This window comes from Schistocerca piceifrons, chromosome 1 (genome assembly GCF_021461385.2).
Source record: "Schistocerca piceifrons isolate TAMUIC-IGC-003096 chromosome 1, iqSchPice1.1, whole genome shotgun sequence".
Lineage (NCBI taxonomy): Eukaryota > Metazoa > Arthropoda > Insecta > Orthoptera > Acrididae > Schistocerca > Schistocerca piceifrons.
The window spans coordinates 801,329,797-801,351,475 of record NC_060138.1 but is presented as its reverse complement, the minus strand read 5'-3'; the positions used below and the strand labels follow the sequence as shown (position 1 = coordinate 801,351,475).

The 21,679-nt window shown below is 37.9% G+C and overlaps 1 protein-coding gene across 1 annotated transcript in view; it reads right to left on the bottom strand.

Moving 5' to 3' along the window:
• The window catches only part of LOC124713815 (leucyl-cystinyl aminopeptidase-like), a 289,726-nt gene that overhangs the window by 175,378 nt on the left and 92,669 nt on the right, over window positions 1-21,679 (bottom strand). Inside the window, exons 8-9 of the mRNA XM_047242975.1 lie at window positions 13,552-13,744; window positions 1,823-1,991 (exon numbers count right to left, since the gene is read on the bottom strand). Coding sequence (XP_047098931.1) covers window positions 1,823-1,991; window positions 13,552-13,744 — 362 coding nt within the window. The remainder of the gene's footprint in view (window positions 1-1,822; window positions 1,992-13,551; window positions 13,745-21,679) is intronic.

Sequence of the window (21,679 nt, the reverse complement as noted above, 5' to 3'; positions counted from 1 at the left end):
TGCAATGACACAACAATCACAGAGCACAGATCCATGATTTGGACCCTGTAACTGTCATTGTCAAGCTCCCTCACATGGACACTTTCTGAACATCATACAAATAATGAATATAATATGCATACAAATGATCCACAGATGTAAATGAGTCATGGAACATGAAACTAACTAATCCCAACAAACCACTGTTCTTGCACACTGTTTACATGTGTAAGGATATTAAAACTGTCAAAAGACTCAGATATGACCATGAAATGTGAACATGTGAGAGAATTTTTAAAATTTAACATAGTATGAGGCACAGTCTTTTGCAATACACCACTTGATAACAACCTTAAAGCCAAAACTGCAACAATGAAAATAAATAATTTCTACAGTCAGTGGCAAACATGATTTACTTTCAAAAGAGCATTTACTGATTATGGGCCATGTGTTATTGGCACTTTTCCATGTACAAGTAATTAATGCTGTTTAAGGTCTATGTGATTCACTAATACATCTCACATCAAATGTGAAGTTCCTGTTTGGAAGCTGATCATCACCAAAAAGGACAGTCATAATAACTATGGGTGGTGTTGTGTAACATTATTTTAAGTACATTAAAAACACCTAACAGTTGCCAATTGGACACTGCAAAAAACAAGAAGACTTATGGGAAATTCACTTTTCAGGTCAGTAAACTTATAATTACAGACTCATTATAGTGTTTCCATTTTTTCTTGTGGAATTTTATTTGTAAGGTGTGGGGTAGAGGAAGTAAGCAATACTGCACACAGTAGCTGCAACTCAGAGAGGGACAGTATGCTGAAACAAGAGCTACCTGCCTCACATAAAGCAGGTGCCATACCTAAGCTTTTTGGTACATACAGACCACCTACAAAAGTAGATACAACACAATGGAAACAAACACTTAAATATATCATTTTTTTTAAAAAAAAAAAGCGAAATTTAAAATGTCTTTCATAAAGATATGCTCATAATGACATTCCAAGCTACAGATAGCATATATGAAAAATGAAACATAGAATCCAACAGCTACCACAGTGTGTCTGCCCGCATTACTGGTTGAGCACAGTGAAACACAAAACACTACAGATGAAGTTTTCTGACATTTTTACCAGATTTACAATGCCCAGATGCCAAGAGAGAAATAGCATGCACTCCAGGTTGCTAAGCAGTACAGTTTCTTCTAACTAAACCCAAAATGGCAGAACAAACAAGAACATATATTGTGATATTTTGGAGCCTGACATACTTAGTAATGGGTCCATTCTTGCTCTTAACATAGAGAGACAAATTTCTGCCCCTGGAGTAACTTTTGAGAAACGATCACATTTGACAAAACACTTAGACTGAATCATCAGACACATCCAGGATGATGCTGAATAGTGTCACCACTGTGTCAAAGTAAATTCACTAAATTTTTGTTTCGGAATTACACAATTTCAAACAAATAAACGTGATGTTTTGTTCTCAGAAGCACACATTACTCAAGAATGGAAAAGAATAAAAATGAAAATTTGAATCTAATGTCCACTTGACAGTGAGATCATAAGAGTTGGCCTTAGAGAAAATGAACAGAGATTTAGTAATGAAACATGTTGGCACTTGTTGCACTTAAAGGAGTTAATGAAACAATGGAACGATTAAGAGAACTAAAAACTTCATAGTAATGTCACTTCAAACTAGAATATTTGTATGTTACATTTACTTAATTGTATTCACCACTGTTTAATAACTATATTAATAATGTAATTCTGACAGATCTAAGCTATGACACCTAAAGCACACATGTAGTAACTTTATAATATTTTAATGTACATACTCTTGTGTCTGCAAGTGCTGCAGTGTATCCAATGTATGAGACATAATAGCTAAGGCTGTTTCCAAATGATGCCTCTGACCATGAATGTGGAGTAGTCAGATGAACCAGCCACTGATCACCCATGTACTTTAATAAACTGAGTGGCCATGAGTAACTTTTTACATCGTCACTGCAAAGTAATTTTACATGAGTTGCAGATACACATACAACAATTTTGTAGTATTGTTAATTCATAGCATTTCAGTCACTTCTAACTAATTAAATTGGGAGGGCTGAGAAAGAGAAGAAGCTACAGTCTTTGAAGAAAGTTAAAGAAACTGATGTGGTTAATTTTTTTCAGCTAATGATTTATATCACTTTTCTTGTTATTATGGATGTACAATCACTTAAACACCTAAACCTTGCAACCTCATAATATTACAGAAGAGGAGAAAATGTTAAAAGTATTTATAACTTCTTGTGACATCAATGTACTTTATCATTGATTTTTAGGTAAAGAAAAAAGTGTGTTCATTGCAATTCAAAAACTGCCAAAATGCAGATTACCAACACCCCAAAAATAGTCTCTTATTCATTTAGCTTTCTTGATTCATGAATCATTGGATTTTTATAGACTCAGTATGAGACCTAGCAAGGTGGGGGTGGTTGCAGTTGCTACAGCTCTAGTCATTAAATACAGTTATTTTTATTTTTTGCATTGTGCACATGATGTATATAGTATAGCTATCTGAAATGAATTAAAGGCAATGTTCACAAAACTTTATTAGTCACTGAGTAATCTGATGATTTCTTATTTCAAAACAATTTCTTTGGGAAGATGATTATCAATTTTCACTCTGTATAGAAGATGTGGAGTTGAGAGTTTCAATGAGCAAATAGTTAGTTGTTTGTAATGTACCTCAGTCAAAAGTCTCATGCTCCTCTTCTCTCCTGATTTTCCATAAGTCATTTGCAATTGAAATTCTCATCTTACAGACCCTTGCATTTTATTTATTTCCAAAATTCAGTACGTAAAATAAAGGGAAGGCAACTATTTTCTTATAGAGGACTGGTGTGCAGTGCACAGAAACAAAAGAAAATAGTTAATGTTAGCTATTGGCTCTTGCTCTTTTCCATACAAGTGCACACATTTATGCACACAAATACCCAAATCTACATGCCTGAGGTAGTGGCAAGAGTTTTATAGCTCTGATTTTTTTGATTCTGAAAAAGCCCACTTCTTCGAGAAGAATTTGTTAGTTTCCCATTTATTTGATTTATAAATTTTCATATTTTTGCCATTTCGCAACTCCCTGTGGACATACACATGATATTCACAACCTAGGTAAAATAACTTAATAGTTTTCTCATAACCCTACCCATAGTTAACAGAGTCATTATTTTTCCCATTGTAATTCCATGGCCTCTAAATTTGCTCTCTTTTGTGTGAATAACCAATGTGTAACTCCATATTTTGAAATTTATTCTTGCACATGTCTATAAACGTTTGCAGTGTACACACCATAAGCAGTCCCTGATCAGCTATGGAAATATGAACATCTCCATGTAATTAGCAGTCGTCGTAGAATTATCAGTTGGAAATAGTCCTGCAAAGACTGAAAAATTCTGTTTCAATTATTTTGTTAATATTATTGAGGCCATTGATGTTGTATTTTGTGATTCTCAGGCTGGTTGTTGGTTGATTCACTAAGCAATCTGGTCAGTTGTCAAGCACTGAATCACATGTTGCTAGGTACCAAATTCTTCAGTTCATATTTTCACACTGTATGTTAGCAAATAACACTTATAAATGAAATGACAGTCTTCAATACACCATGTGTGATACCTGTACTTACTTAACATCATAACAGCTGACTTCTATACTTCAAGTCAGCAGAGTGAGGACATACCATAATTACAACCAAGTTTGAAAATACTCAGAAATCCATAAGCAGATAACACTCAATCTAGTCTAATAATGGGTATCTGAATTACTACAGAATATAAACAATGCAAATTGATGAAATACATAATTTGCAAAGTCTCCTGTTACAAAAAGTAACTACCATTTTAAGAACTGATATCTATTCAGGAAGCTTAGGAGATGAAGAATCCTGAACACATTTCATCAAACTTGCTGGGTTGTGTGATTATTGAAACACAAGCATTTAAATTATGTTGTATTTCTTAATTCTAAAACAAAGTCACACAGTAAAATTATTAAAACCACTATTCCTTTCAGATTTGTGCACCAGTAAAATAATACACAACAATTAAAAATCCTCTATCAGAGAACATCATACTTTAATTTAAAAATTTGCATAGCAAATTTATGGAACAACATCAGAGTTCAAATTATTTGTACTAGTAGAAACAACTATAAATTATTTTTCCATACAATAACAAAGATTACGTAATTATTAGTAGTAGTAGTAGTAGTAGCAGTAGTTTATTCATCCAGTGACAATGTACATTGTATGGATTTCGTCAAAGAACATAGTATAACAAAAATAAGATAAGGGTGTACAGTTTCCTACATACTACAATGGTTCATTGTACCCATCACAATATTTTGGGGCAATGAAACTTTGATTACTGTGATAATATAAAATTATGAGAAGGATATTTTACGTGAAATACATTAGAAGTAAATAATTGATTTAACAATTTTGTTCTCAGCCTTTTACATGAAATACATTATAATTAAATGCTTGGTGTAACACTTTTGTTCAGAAAAATTAACGTTGAGGCTGTGGCAAACATTTACTTTATGGTGCTATTAACATACAGTAAATGAATATAGTTATGTGCTACAAGGTTACTGCAGATATTCATTTATACTATAATAGCAGTTGGTCACTAAGAATTTAAATATTGCTTCCTTGAATGTAGACAATGTTTTTACTTCTTTTAGCTGAACTGGAAGTTTGTTGTACAAAATAGTACCCTGAATGTTGGTTTGATTTGTATTAAAGCCTTGTTTACTCTTTTTATGTGGACATCATTGCACATTCTTGTATTGTAGGAACGAAGATCTGAGTTAGTTTTATAATTACCAATGTGCATTTTTATATTATATAGAGGCATGGTAAGGGTAGAATATTTCGGTGCTGAAATAGGTGTTAGCCTTGTACTGTTTGAAATTATTATAACAGCCCGTTTTTGTAAGGTGAAGAACCCCAGAGGGTTAGGCCATAGGTGATAGCAGAGTGGATATAAGCAAAGCACACAGTTCTGCTACACTCTCTACTACACACAGTCCTAATTATGCGTAATGCAAAGCAAGCATAACTTAACTTGTTAGTGAGGTACAGAATGTGGGCTTTCCAGTCTAAATTTCCATCAATTTGCACGCCCAAGAATTTCGTGGCAGCTACCCTTTCAATTTGTTTATTTCGAATTTTGAGGTTCACATTATGATGAGACTTTGTTTTCCTGTAATTTATATAATTAGTTTTTGAAATATTTAAGGTTAGCCTGTTCAGTTCAAACCAGTTTTGTGTGTATTCCGAAACTCTGGCGGCAGATGTTGGCAATTTCCTATTTACGTCTGTTACAACAATATTTGCGTCATCACTAAACAAAGTTATATGTGTACCACTGATTGGGATCTTCATATATATATAAGAGAGGTCCTAGAATGCTGCCCTGAGGTACTCCAATTGATATGGTCTGCATGTCCGATCTGTACACAACGCTTTGGTTTTTATTGTTTGCTGAGCTAATTTCTACTACCTGTTGTGGAGATGTGACTAAAACCATTTTAATTCAACTAGAATGAGATTTTCACTCTGCAGCGGAGTGTGCGCTGATATGAAACTTCCTGGCAGATTAAAACTGTGCGCCCGACCGAGACTCGAACTCGGGACCTTTCCTTTCGCAGGCAAGTGCTCTACCATCTGAGCTACCGAAGCACGACTCACGCTCGTCCTCACAGCTTTACTTCTGCCAGTACCTCGTCTCCTACCTTGCAAACTTTACAGAAGCTCTCCTGCGAACCTTGCAGAACTAGCACTCCTGAAAGAAAGGATACTGCGGAGACATGCCTTAGCCACAGCCTGGGGGATGTTTCCAGAACGAGATTTTCACTCTGCAGCGCAGTGTGCGCTGATATGAAACTTCCTGGCAGATTAAAACTGTGCGCCCGACCGAGAGTTGAACTCGGGACCTTTCCTTTCGTGGGCAAGTGCTCTACCATCTGAGCTACCGAAGCACGACTCACGGCTGCTCCTCACAGCTTTACTTCTGCCAGTATCTCGTCTCCTACCTTTCAAACTTTACAGAAGCTCTCCTGCGAACCTTGCAGAACTAGCACTCCTGAAAGAAAGGATACTGCGGAGACATGCCTTAGCCACAGCCTGGGGGATGTTTCCAGAACGAGATTTTCACTCTGCAGCGCAGTGTGCGCTGATATGAAACTTCCTGGCAGATTAAAACTGTGCGCCCGACCGAGAGTTGAACTCGGGACCTTTCCTTTCGCGGGCAAGTGCTCTACCATCTGAGCTACCGAAGCACGACTCACGGCTGCTCCTCACAGCTTTACTTCTGCCAGTACCTCGCCTCCTACCTTCCAAACTTTACAGAAGCTCTCCTGCGAACCTTGCAGAACTAGCACTCCTGAAAGAAAGGATACTGCGGAGACATGCCTTAGCCACAGCCTGGGGGATGTTTCCAGAACGAGATTTTCACTCTGCAGCGCAGTGTGCGCTGATATGAAACTTCCTGGCAGATTAAAACTGTGCGCCCGACCGAGAGTTGAACTCGGGACCTTTCCTTTCGCGGGCAAGTGCTCTACCATCTGAGCTACCGAAGCATGACTCGCGCTCGTCCTCACAGCTTTACTTCTTCCAGTACCTCACCTCCTACCTTCCAAACTTTACAGAAGCTGTCCTGCGAACCTTACAGAACTAGCACTCCTGAAAGAAAGGATATTGTGGAGACATGGCTTAGCCACAGCCTGGAGGATGTTTCCAGAATGAGATTTTCACTCTGCAGCGCAGTGTGCGCTGATATGAAACTTCCTGGCAGATTAAAACTGTGTGCCCGACCGAGACTCGAACTCGGGACCTTTGCCTTTCGCGGGCAACTCATCGTAAACTGATAGTTTTTAGTTTGTCTAGCAAGATATCGTGGTCAACAGTATCGAATGCCTCCGATAAGTCCAAGTTTATTTCTACTGTCCTGTCATTTCTGGTAATTGCTGTTTCTGTACTCATGCCTTTGTGAAAACCATGTTGTTTAACAGACAAAAGATTGAATTTTCCAAGGTAATTTGTAATTATAGTTTTCACGACAGTATTATTTTTGAAAATACAGATAACAAAGCTATTGGTCTATAGTTTCACACTTCATATTTATTACCCTTGTTATACAATGGTTTTATTTTTGAAATTTTTAATCTTTGTGGGAATGCCCCTTCTGTTAATGATATGTTTATGATAAGTGAGAGTGCTTCTGCTATCACACTAGCACATTTAATTATGACTGAACCTGGTACCTCGTCAGTTCCAGAGGACATTTCACTCTTCATTGTTTTTATTATCTTAAGAATTTATATGTGGGACACAGCAATATTGAATTATCACTTTGCTCTCTTTGAATTGTGGTACTATTATTACTATCACAATTTTTTACTCAGATTGACTGGAGTGTTTATGAAACAGTCGTTTGTGTAACTCGCTAGAGTACCATTTCTGAGTAACAAACCACCATCATCTTTTGATACTTGGTCATCTTGCTTTTTAACACTTTTGTTTCTTTCCTTTCTTACTATATTCCATATTGCTTTTGACTTGTTTGCTGTCCCTATGATTACTTTGTCATTGTGCATTGTCTTGGCTGTTTTAATTACCTTCTTATAAATTTTCTTACATGTCTTAACATATCCTGTAAAGTGTTCATCTTGGTTGTCTTTTCTCAGTTGATTGAGAGGTTTTAGCTTTTGACTGGATAGTCTGATAGCGTGTGTTATACTTGGCTGCTGTTCCTTGGCATGACATTAATTCTTGTCAGTTTTTTTGGAAAATACATCTCAAATATGGATATGAAAATATTATAAAATGCATTGAATGATTTATCAGCTGATGATTTTGAATAAAAATATTAGCCTTTTCTTGGTAGAAGTGCCTATTATATTCGCACTTGCATTTAACCACCTCAGGTACAGAAGAATTTATGCATGTTATTAGTGTGTTGTGGTCTGAAAGACCTAAGTTTACATGTTGTGCCTCAGTAACATCATTTTCGATATTTGTAAAGATATTATCTAGTAGGGGCAAAGATGACTCTGTTGTTCTAGTGGGGCCTGTAAAGCTGTGTTTTTTCTTCATTTTGAATTAAAATGTTGATGTTAAAACCCCCACATACGGTAGTAATACTTTCACATCATTTTTATACAAAATGTTCAGCACTGCTTCCAAATTTTTAAAAAAATGTTTTTGACACCTAGTGGTGATCTGTATATTGATATGACAATTAATTTTTTACGCTTCTCCTCGGATTTTAGCTCTGTGGCACATGATTCAAAATGTTTCTCGATATTTTGACAGTACGTTTTAGATCTAACTTTATACTAGTGTATATGCAAAAACTGCAGCAATAACGAGATGCTAAATCAAAATTGCTTATATTCATAAGACTTAATTCACTGCCCCTGCATCGATGTTCTGATAGACAAATACAAGAGATATCTACAAAGTTGTTTACGGTGACTTCCAATTCTAACACATTATTCTTGAGACACTGAATGTTTTGACTTACTATCTTGAAGTATTCGTTATTTTGTCAATACCCGGAGTAGTGCTTCTTTGTTGCTGATTTTTGACACTTATCTGCAAGTTTCCTTGGCTACTGATGGTTCTTCTGCTGTTGATGTAGGTTTAGTTGTTATTGCTGTTTCTTCTGTTGTTGTTGTCATTGTTTTTGTTGATGTTGTCGTTGGTGGTGGTGGTGGTGGTGGTAATGCTTCCGCTGTCATTTGTGTTGTACTTGCTACAACTGGATTTGGTGATTTTACTGCTGTTTGTGTTGCAGATATTTGCAGGTGCCTCTTGATTTTTTCCAGTAATTTCTGGGTCACAAGTTCCTTCCCTAGACTTTTCAAGTGAAGGCCATGTGATGTGTGAAACCTGTGCCCAATATCGCTAATATCAACAACATCAACGTTTTTGAATTGCTTGCATTTAGCAGAAAGACGATCGTTGGTAACTCTAATCTCCTTGTTTACACAATACCAATGTGGCAAATCGTAGCAGTCACAAAGAGACCGTTTGTGTGCTACATACGAACCAGTTGTTTTCTTAATTCTGAGCAACCTGTGGATGTTTCGTTTCTGCATATATCGTTTGGGCCGCCAAACAGAGCTATAAAGTCGTTTGAAAATAACTCCATAATTTCTTTATAATGGATAGCATTCATTATTTCTGAGAGGGGTGCTTCTGGCTTGACAAATCTCGTGGCTTTCACAACTGCTGTCTCATTAACACGTGAGGCGATTCCGCGTCCACGGCTGTCTGCTAGAATATAAAGTTTCATCAAGCGATCACGAATTTTTTGCTGCGACATACATAGGTACATGTTGTCGTAGTTTGCGAGTCTTCAGGGGTGTACAAACGGCTCGTTTAGGTATCTGAATGTTTGCAGTACCGGTAGCACTTTATGATGCAGAGTCTTCACTTACCGTACTTTGGACGTCATATCCGTTTTTTTTTTTTTAAAGGAATTGGTGAATTTGGTAACACTCTGCTGTTACCGGTATCACATTTCCACTCCGATATTGTGTTTTTTGCGACGGGCTGAGTTTTTCGTACAGTAAATTGAGCTCTCTTTCGCATACAATGCATATAACGTCATTTTTGCCACCTCTCTCGTAGTTATTACACACGCTATAAGTTGTTTTAGTGTTGATACAAGTTCTTGTATCTGAGTGAAATTTATCATACGATTTACTTGCGTTCTGTTACGTGCCTTTGTTACAGTCGTGTTTTAAAACCTTTTTCTCCTCCAGCAACATTGAGATAATGTTGTTTGAACAGTGTTTTTCGTTAAGTTTGTGAACCAAATCACATATGAGACATTTTGAGCAGAACTATATCTTACGTTTTGGACCTGTATTTAAAATTTAAAATAGAACACAGTTTTACATACCGCGCACGTTACACCTTTTGCTGTACGTTTCACGCAGATGCAGGGGTCCGAACGTATTGTTTCACTTGATGATGTAGACGCTCCATGTGTGAAGTTTCCTTCATACCTTCTTCTGGTTTCATTGTTCTTTTCCGTTACTTTTCTGATGATGTAGCACGAAAAACACAAATACTAGCGATATACATCGATACTATTACACATTGTACACTTTTCCTCCTCCTTTTTGTACTTTTGTTCGGACCCAGTATTCTGCCAATCTAGGCCCTACACTTCAATGTCAATCAGATGAATCAGATGCTGTGAAGTACCATTATTTGACACGTTTTTATCATAAGCATTGCACATTTAAATTTGCCTGCGTAAGGATATCAAATTGTAATTTTCTAATTGAAACTTGCAGTGGATCAGACATTTTGTGACACTGAGGCAATGTCTGGGAACTTGCTTGTGGTTGCAAATTCCCCTTTTCAGCTTCAGTGAGATCATTGAGAAAATCTCCCTAGTTTTCTTGGGAACAAAGGAATCTGCAGCATGGAACTCAGATCACAGATGATGGAATATGCTAATTCCATGAGATTTTGAGGAGGGGCCATAAAGTGTGATATCTTTCCATAATTTTATCATATAAATCAAGGCTGCATATTTGTCACAGTGTGGCAATGAATCCAAAATGTATTCATAAACCAAATAAAAAGAAGTAAGAATTCTGGCAGCTGAAAAAAAGCCGTTTAATTTTTCTGTATTGAATCACTTTACCGATCTGGTAAGAAGATGAGAAGGGTTTAAACAGAAAATCTCTAACACAAGATGGTAAATGTGACTGAATTTGTTTTACTTAATGTGTGTCTAATAAATCAGAACATTCAAGGTTGGTAGCGATGGTAATCTGTTTACAGAGTGTAACAGAAATCTACAGCACAAACTGCAGAACACATTCCTCACACATAAATGAATGAAATATGTAACAGGAACATGGTTATGGAAATGGTTTCTATCCATGTTGCAATTCATTTTCTCCAACTCATTAATCATGAGAAACACATATGAACAGAATGCACCAGCACACCATATGCAACTCTTTCTCACAGAAGATGTATACTATGCCCTCTGTGGGCATTGATACATGCATCAGCCAGCTGTTGGAATGAATCTCAGATGTGCTGATGTATCCATGAAGTATTGTGTATGGTGTCACAGGCTTCCATTACGATGGCACAGAGACTGAACATCATGTACTAGCGTTCCAAACATAAGAACTTTCAGATGCCCCCATAAATAAAAGTTGTGTTTAGGTATGGAGTGCATGGAGGCCAGACAATTGGTCCATCTGTGCCAGGCAATTGGACCATCTGTGCATATCCATCTGTCACTGAATCTGTCATTTAGAAGCTGATGAACGTTCACGCTAAAATTAAGAGGTGCATGAAGTACATGTTTTGTTGCACAGCTAAAGGCACATCTGTTAACACGTCTGGTAGAACATTCTCTACAAAATTGTGATAATTTTGTCCACTGAGCCTGTGTGAAAGAAATTGAGGCACTACCAAACATTCACCAACAATACTAGCCCAAACACTGACAGAAAATTTTTGTTGATGACTTGCTTCTCCAACAGCTGCTTTAGGACTAATGTCCGCCCATACATGCTGATTGTGAAAACTTACAATACCTCATCTGCGAACAGTACCATTGCATTAAAATTAGCGCTGACACTTTCTTGAATAAGCCATCCACAGAAGAGTACCCTGCAGGAAAATCAGCTGCTAATAGTACCTGCACACACTGTATATGGTATGGATACACCTGGTCCTTGTGTAACACTCACCAGACAGTCATATGGTCAACATTTAGTGTTGTTGCTATATGTCTTCTACTGACACTAGAGTTGTCTTCAATGACATGAGGAACTTCCATCTCCTCTTGTGGTGTCCTCATCTCTCTAGGTCTCCCCTGGTCGCAAGTATCAGGCTTAAATGCCCATTTTCCCTAAACAGATGAGCAGTGGCCTCAAACATTTTCCTGTCAGTGCAACATCGTCCTGTAAATTTCTCCCAATACAAATGTTGAGTGTGAGCACCACTGTTTTCAGCTAATCCATACATCAAATGTACGTCTCCCACCTCTGCATTTGTGTAGACTGCCATTCCATGAGCCAAGTCTGTGATTAACTCTATGTAGTAACCTATGTGCTTGTAACAACCGCACTGGTCATAGAACAGTTGATGTTACCTGTAAACGAGCAATGTTGCACATTGTGTGGCAATGGGGGATATGTGAAACAAAACACTGGTGGTGCACAACATAACCAGATGTCACTATGAGTGGCATTGTTCCCTATGATTCTAACATTCTGTTCTTGTGTGTTTCCATTATTAATGACTTGGAGAAAATAAGTTGTAACATGGAAACAAAGCATTTCAAGACCCATGTTCATATAAGATAATTTCTTCATCTATGAGTGAGTAACATGTCCTGTAATTTGTGCCATACTTTTTTGTTACACCCTGTATATAAAAATTCAGCCTCCGTATGTTTGTGCTCACAAAAACTCAAAAGGTAATTGATCAATTGACTTGAAATTTTCATACAACATCGCATTCAAATACGCTTGTGTTCTAATACACTTTTTTTTAAATGCATGTACCATATAAGTAAATATGATATATGAAGGGAAATATTATTACCAAAAATCTCGAAAAGTTCTTGAGCAGTTTGCTTCAAATTTTCCATGATATTCTAGTGAACATTTCAATGTATGTATGGTATATGTTTTTGCTGCATGTAATACATAAATATATGTGTAGTAAACAAAGTAGAAACATTGTTATCAAAAATCTTGAAATGATCTTGCAGATTTACTTAAAATTTTACACAATAATATATATATATATATATATATATATCAAAAATCTCAAAAAGTACTAGACCAACTTAATTAAAATTTTTGTATGTTACTGTAATAAGTGTTTTAACACACATAGGCTGCATATTTTTAATATGTATAATACAAAAATATATTGAAAAATTATAATAGTGAAAATTTGTTAGCAAACAGAAAAATTGGATTTATAGCTTATCAGCTTGCGATTAGAATACCACTACAGAATCTGAATTTGGAGTAACAATAAATGTGACTCAAGGTCAACAAGGTGGAGGAAGAGAAGATGGACAGAGAGGTGGGAGGAAATTGGCATAGAGAGTGGAAAGGAGAAGATGGACAGTGTGGGGGCGGGAGAAGGTGGAAAGAGAAGGGAGAGAAGAAGACAGACACAGAAAGGGGGAGAGGTGAAGGACAGGGAGAGGAGGAGATAGGGAGCAGAAGGAAACAGAGAGAGAGAGAGAGAGAGAGAGAGAGAGAAAGAGAAGGAGAAGATGGGGGGGGGGGGGTGAGAAATGGTAATGAACGGAGAGAGGGGGAAGGAGGAGGAGGAGGTGGACAAAGAGAGGAGCAAGAGGAGATGGTCAGAGACAGGGGAAGTAGGAAATTAGGACATATATCCTCTTCCTGTACATATTTAGCAATTTTCCATTTAACCAGACTGAGGTGTAGCAAAGCATGCTCAGGTACTGCTGGTAATAAATAAAGTATTTGTCTGTCTACTGACCTGAATACAGAAAGTCCAAAACCTTCATGACTAGACCATATTCCAGGTGCAACAACAATTTGCAGGTCAGGCAATGGATACTTCATCTGAAGATATGTCTCAATTTTCTCCACAGTTTGTAAAATTTTGTCACCTACGTTTTGCATATCATCCCTCAAATCTACTGGTGCATACATGTGTAGAGTTGTGGAACCTGTTGACAGATGACTAAGATCAAGTAATGTGTTACTGAGGATGGTGGAAGGCTCACAAGATTTAGTTTGTATTTGGAAATCAGATACAGTGCATTGCAATTCAGTTATACAAACTTGAAGAACTTTTCAAGTTTGTATAACTGAAGCAATGAACATTACCTGCACAACAGTAACGTTGCTGTTTCTGAAAGAAAGTATTACCTAGGGGGAGAGGGATTTACAATCAGAATGGTTTCCCAAGTCATATACAACCTGCTGTCTTATCTTTATCTTAATGGAAAAAAGCTCTAATTCTGTAAAAGTCTTCTGGTTGTTCAGTTACCTTACTATGTAAAATAAAATAAATGATATTTTAGCTCTTATAAGAAGTAGCCTTCATGCATGAAATCTCCATTAATACAGCTCTTGATCGATTTCCGATGCAGTGCAATCATTCAGTTGCCATCCGGTACACACAAATTGTAGTCTAATGAGGCACATGAAGCAATAAGATGCCAACAGTGCATATACAGATGCAGAAGTATATTCACTGAGGGGCTAATTAGGGAAGTTGCAGGCACCCCTCCCCCCCTCCCACACACACACACACACACACACACACACACACACACACACACACACACACACACAGAAAAAAACTAATTCAGTTCACTGAACTTCAAACTTATGAAGACTCCATGGCTATGTTACCTCATAATAGATAATTCTTTTCCGTCCTCCTTCCCTGACTGCTGACTTCAGAAAATGTGGTAGGCTTTACACCCCATAAGTTCTGGCAGAGTTGAAAAAGCTTCCAACATCATCAATTACCAATGAAGATGGGGATGACCAAATGCATATTCCTCAAACCATTTGCAGAAAAGGGTGAAAACAGAAATGGTAGCAAAAAATAGTAACAGTGGCTCCTGATAAAAGAACCGAAGTTAATAACTTCAACAAGTCACCAAACAGTCCTAGTTCTTCCAGTAATCCCAGAAATGTGCAGGAACAGAACAGAAAATGTGCAGTGTTATCAATATCATTTGTAAACAGATTAAAGTTCAGATAGTGAATTTGAAATTGATGATAATTTGGACTTAAGTTGAAATCAAAAGACAGAGGACTATGAATTAGATACATACTGTGAAAAAACTTAGTTTCCAGCTGCAAAGGTAGAAAAACCTTTAATAATCTTCTCAGTCTTGAAGAAGTTGTCAAGGAAGTTAGAGAATTTTGTGTCTGCATTAGAAGAACTTTTTCCAGGATAAATTGTAGGATGACGTAAATATAAGCTCGATGCAGGAGACATTGCAGTCATGGAAATCCCATATGAAACTCATAATTATTCATAGGATGACGTGCTAGTTCTCAAAAATTCTCCTGATAAAATACTTCAAAGTAGGTTGTATGAAGTACTGTATTAGACAGTATTTGGTCTTAGTTTGGCTACTGCATCACTAAAAATTTCCTTTTATGAGCCTAAATATTTTGTGATTCAAAGTTCATAAAATATACTCTTATATTTTTGTGAGTTGGCCAGTGATAACATAAATTTATTTTATCTGCATGTTAAAGATCAGAATTGGTTATTACACAGCAATATACTTACATTGTACCATTTCTATGACAATTCTCTGATTTTAGTTTTGCTATTGTGTAAAGCTCTGCACTCCTGTAGGTAGACTTAGAGCAAAGTTATACATAAAATTAGTTAAAGTTAAATTTATTTTAACTTTATTACAGATACAGATCTATCTTACTAAACCCTTTCTCGTTATAAAACCAAACGTCAGTAACTTACAACTACCGGTACTTTAATATCACATAATTTAAGTATTTGTAACAAAATTTAAAAAAGTGAAGCAAAACAAGCCCCAGCTGAAAGTATGCCATAAACAGTATGGGACATCACACTTCTTTGGAAGATGTATAAAGTTACTTACACATCTTTGGACGACTCTCTATCCCTATCCAGAAATCCTCAAATATAATTAGTTTTTTGTTTGTTACAGTATGCCCTGTGATCATACTTTCATTAATAATAATTAATAATCATTGGTGTGGTGTTGAGTCAAACACTGCATCCAGCTGAATGCCTTAATCCATGGATTTCAGGATCTCATGAGAGCAAACATGAGTTGGAAATTGCATGACTGATATTTCAGATTCCATGTTGGTTGACATGATGGAGGTAACGCTTTTTGAAATATCTCATTATGTTTGAGATCGAAATTTGTTCTAAGATTCGACACCAAAAGAACGTAAATGATACTGTGTGATAATTTTTTAACATCATTTTTTTACCACCAGGCACTGTTTTCATTTGAGGAATCTACTGCACAATATAATTAAGATAGAGACTAACAGCAGCAAATTACGTATAGAATCTAGCAGGAAATAGGGTGATGATAAATTTTTGAGATTCAGTGTATTGACATGTGCCTCGAAGGCTCTGACATGCATATCTGCATCATTAGTTTTTATAGCGGTGCAAGAATTAACTGTGTCATCTTCCACTTAAAAATGGAGCTCTGGAAACTATTCACTTGCTGTCCTCAATTTCAGTTCATCTTGTGATTAACAGAGGTCTGCACAGTAACCTTAGCATATGACCAGGGTATCTTTAGGTTTTGCGAAAGACTTTCTCGTAAAATTCGACTCTGGTATTCATTGCAGGCTTCACACATTGCTCTTTTGACAGCCAAGTATATTTCATTCATCATCTCCTTACCTACTGTCTATGTTTTGTTTCACAGCTATTATGTAATAGTCGCAGTTTGTCCAGTAGTTTTATGACTATAGTTTTATGACTATATATCATAGATGGTTTCTCCTATCATAAACTGTCCTACCCAGGTTTTGGTCCTGGGAAGTCACAGACTTTAGCTATCTTTCTTCCATCTCTGCCCCCTCCCACCTAAGTCCGAGATAAGCCACAGAAAATGGAAATGCTAGAACATTAATAACCAGTGTAACTGCCAGAATATTGAATGCAAGCATGTAAATTTGCACATATTGTGTTGTACCGGTGTTGGATGTCAGTTTGTGGAATGAAGATCCATGCCTATTGTACGTTGTCAGTCTATACACGGATGCTTAATGCTCATTGTGGATGATGCTAGAATTGGTGTCTGAAGATGTCTCATATGTACTCGACTGAAAACAGACCTTGTGCTAGAGCAGGCCAAGGCAACATGTCGACACTCTGTAGAGCATGTTGGGGTACAACAGCGGTATGTGAACGAGCGTTATCCTGTTGGAAAACACCCCCTGGAATGCTTTTCATAAATGGCAACACAACAGGTTGAATCACCAGTCTGACATACAAATTTGCAGTCAAGGTGCAGTCAAGGGCGCTCCTGGTGTCATGCGAAATCACACCACATACCATAACTCGAGGTGTAGATCCATTGTGACTAGCATGCAGCCAGGTTGATGCAGCTTCTCAACTGCCCTCCTCCTAATCAACAATCGGCCATCACTGGCACCGAGGAAGAACCAGGTTTCATCAGAGAACACAACAGGCTTCCACCCTGCTGTCCAATGAGCTCTCACTTGACACCACTGAAGTCACAAATGGTGGTCTTCCCTCTCAGTAGTGGCCATCTGGAGCCTGGTCTTCTTACGATCGCACATTCTTCTAATCCCTGCTGCCAGCAATCATGTACAGTGGCTACATAAATGCAAAGCCTTTCTGCAGTACTGCAGAGGGAACATCCAGCTTCTCATAGCCCTATTACACGACCTTGTTCAATCACAGTGAGTTGTAAGGTAACTAACACTCACAACTGTTACAGCTTGTATTTAAAGCAAAGCTGATCTGCATCCTCACATTGGCGCTGTTAGTGTCACCCTTGTGCGACTTTCTTTTATGTCACATAACTCCTTCTCCGTGCGTGATTTCCTTTTCCATCAGTGTACAACTTACTTCGACATCTACATTTAATGTGCCAAAGATGTCTAAGATTTTAATAATAATAAACATAAAGTTGGATTCATGCCTGGCTCCTGCTGTTGTTGTTGTAATCTTCAATCTGGGGATTTGTTTGATGCAGCTGTCTGCGATAGTGTATCCTGTGCAAGCCTTTTCATATTTGTGTAGCCACTATTTTCTTGTGATTTTCATCCCAGGTAGTGTATTTTTCGATTCCCTCATTTTCATTTCCAGTTTTCATTCGTTTATAAGTACAAAAAACTTATGATATCAGGCATTTTCGTCACCCTGATCACTGTGCTTTTACACCTCACAATGCACAAAATTCTATATAAACCACATTCATGCAACACTACTCACTTCTACTACTCTCTGTTGACCATGAATACATTGCGTTTACTAATGGCAACATTCTTGGGCCGTACACATAGGCCTAAGCCGAGTTAGGTGAAAGCGTGTTGCAGACACGTTCATGCTCCATGTGGTGGTTATTATCAGTAGTGATCACTAAATTAAGTGGAGGCTACTATTACAATCATTACTCGGCGAATGCCACCCATTGTTTGATTAGCATAGCACTGATTGTGATAACGATCTTCTCCTTCTAACAGCAAGTACAGATCAGCGGCCATACAGTACAAGTGAACACCACTTCAGCAAATGAAAAGAAATACTATAACACAATATGCCATTTTAAATTAGCGCCTCATAGTTGTTAACCAGTACTTCAATTTTAAAGGGGTAAGCTTTTTCCGAGTGTATTTTGTCATGCATATGTTTTGTTCCACCAATAGCCATTTGAGGTTCATGAAGATGTGTGCACGTGCTGATGTGTGATCTGGGAGAGCCACTCTTCCGTTCACCAGGAAGGCAACATTTTCGAGATGGAAATCTCACCATGGACACCGTTAATGCGAGAAGTATGTGCCGAGTAGGTCGATTAAGGACGAGAAAGACCCTCTGTGGTTTAAAAACAAAGTTCAGAAAATTCTGTGGAAACAGAACATTCAAAAAATAATGCGGAAATGTCGATGGACAGAATTTAGTTGAATATCAAATGGCTCTGAGCACTATGGGACTCAACTTCTGAGGCCATTAGTCCCCCAGAACTTAGAACTACTTAAACCTAACTACCCTAAGAACATCACACACATCCATGCCCGAGGCAGGATTCGAACCTGCGACCGTAGTGGTCTCGCGGTTCCAGACTGCAGCGCCTAGAACCGCACGGCCACTTCGGCTGGCCAGTTGAATATCGTCCGTCTATAAAAAGACTAGGCGCGAAACATACTTCCATCTTCATTCATACCTGTTAGTGGAAGAAGACTGTGATAACGACCTTCTCCTTCTAACAGCAAGTACAGATCAATGGCCACACAATGCAAGTGAGCTAAGCATAGAAACAATGACGGCCACTGGGTTTTCCTATGATGTCACTATGGAAATAGAGCTGCTGTTAAGCATAAACTGGCGGGAAATTCAAGATGCTGCATTGTCATGTTAGTGGTTCAAATGGTTCCAACGGCTATAAGCACTATGGAGGTCATCAGTCCCCTAGACTTAAAACTACTTAAACCTAACTAACCAAAGGACATCACACACATCCATGCCCGAGGCAGGATTTGAACCCGCGACCATAGCAGCAGTGCGGTTCCGGACTGAAGCGCCTAGAACCTCTCGGCCACAGCGACCGGCCACGTTAGTGGAAGTAGGTCACTTGTCTAAGTATAGAATTCAAGGTGGCCACTGGGTTTTCCTTGATGTCACTCACCTGAGACATAAATTGTTTGTTCCCCATGCAGGTCGAAGCATATTAGCTATTTCCAGGATATGTAAACATGATTACACCCTACAGGCAGTAACTAGTCTGGGCTTAATTGATGACTTACGGTATTTAACATATTTTCACCAAGCTATATTCACTCAGATGTGGAAGGCTATTTCTAGTAGCCAGGTCACTTACAGAATTCAAGATGGCTACTGCATTTTCTCTAATGACATCACGCATACTGATTCTCGTAAGTTAAAGTCCATCTCCCCTCTGACATCACTCTAAGTTTGGATCTGACCTGTCTTAAGTCCAGTGGGGATAAGATATAAGTTTTATGTATTCGTTTTAAACAAACACGGCACCGGGGACAGCCTTTTCCATGGTCACAATGTTTGCCACCTAAGGACCAAGTGTCACCATCCACCAAATCACCGCACACGCCACTACTGGAGGGCTGAGCAGACCAAGTCAGCAGTCAGCTGCATGGAGCCACTAGCTCCCGCCGCTCGAATGTCAGGCATGAAGGGCAGACTGTGGTCTCCAATAACAACATGGTGCCACAGAATAGGGAGTGTGGAGAATGAAAACTCATCTGAAATCCATACGCCATAATTCAGTGCTCATGTGTGATGTCTGGCATATTCAAACTGAATAAGCAGCTGTATTTGATGCCAAAGGAGAATGGATACATTTTGTTTATTTCAGTAATTGGGTGTTTTAGCTGCTGGGCTTATCTACAAGTAAACAGTTTTGGTCGATGTACTGTAAAATCTATAAAATAATTTATAATGAACAGTAATAAGAAAAAAGGACATACAGTTCCCACAAATAGGCTGACAGTAGTGTAGGAGAAAATGAGTTTTTCTTTTTTCTTATTCTAAACAGTAAAAGCACATTAAACTGGAAAAATACTGTATATAAATGAAGCAAAGAGACATTAACTTCTGCAGTCAGTTTTTTGGTGCAGATTCTCCTTTTCCTTTAAAAAATTGAAAACTATTTGTCTTGGATTTGCGCATCTTCTTCACTACTGTATACACCGAAACGCCAAAGAAACTGGTATAGGCAAGCTATTATTTCTGTATACTTCCTATTCTGTGATGGTACATACTGCCCCAAGATAAAATTTGTGGGTAATATAAAAATTCAAGATAATAATTCCAATTTCCAGAACTAGTATGATGTTTGTGATGGCTCTTCAGCACATCACAATGTGACCCAAATTAAAAGCGGGGAAATTTGAAAATGCAAGTATCACACATATGCTACCCATACTGAATAATGGTGAGAAAATGAGAATGACCTATAGCCCACACAGATATTCTTTAAAGGAATTCACATATACTTGTCCTCTTGGAGAACGTGTACAGATGACTCATAAACCGAAAAAAATAAGTTCAGGTTACCAGCTTGTAAAATTCACCAAGAAAAATTAATGTGTGGTGACTATTAAAACAAGCAACAAGCTGCCCTATTCATAGCAAAGTCCCAGTTCAGTCAAATACACACAAGAAGTTGTATGCAGTAGACATATCTGGACACCATTTGAGAGATAAACGCGTTTATACTAATTTATAAGTCGAATCAATACCGTTAAAAACGCTGTGAGTGTGTAGTACAGGCCCTATTCTATTCACATGGGACATTTCATGGTGAAAAATCTCATTTGCCATCAGCAACGCAGACTATCACCATCTTCTGAATATAGGTTGAACATACTCATCCAGAATAACACACAATCCTTCTGTTACTTGGACTCTAGGAGAAAGAGGTGACAGCCTTCATAAACACATCATCATCATCAGTTATCTGCTATATTAGCAGGTCCTTTGCCTCTCCATTTTCTGCGATCCATTGCATCCTTCTTAAGGCTACTGTATGTTGTACCGTCCATCATGTCATCCAGTATCTGGAATCTCTTCCTTTCTCGCTTCCCTTTCCCTTCTACATAACCTTCTAAAACTGTTTTTATCAGTCCGTCATTCTTTCTTAATATATGCCCAATCCAATTTCTTTTTCTTCTCTTTATTACATCTAGTAACTGTCTTTTCTCTCCCACTCTTCTCAGTACCTCTTCATTTTTTACTCTGTCCATCCAACTTATTCTTTCCATCTTCCGCCATGTCCAGATCTCAAAAGCCTTCAGCCTTTCTCTGTCTTTTTTCCTCATAGTCCACGTTTCAGCGCCATATAGAAGAACACTCCATACAAGACATTTTATGAGTCTGAGTTCTCTGTCCAGACCGCTGC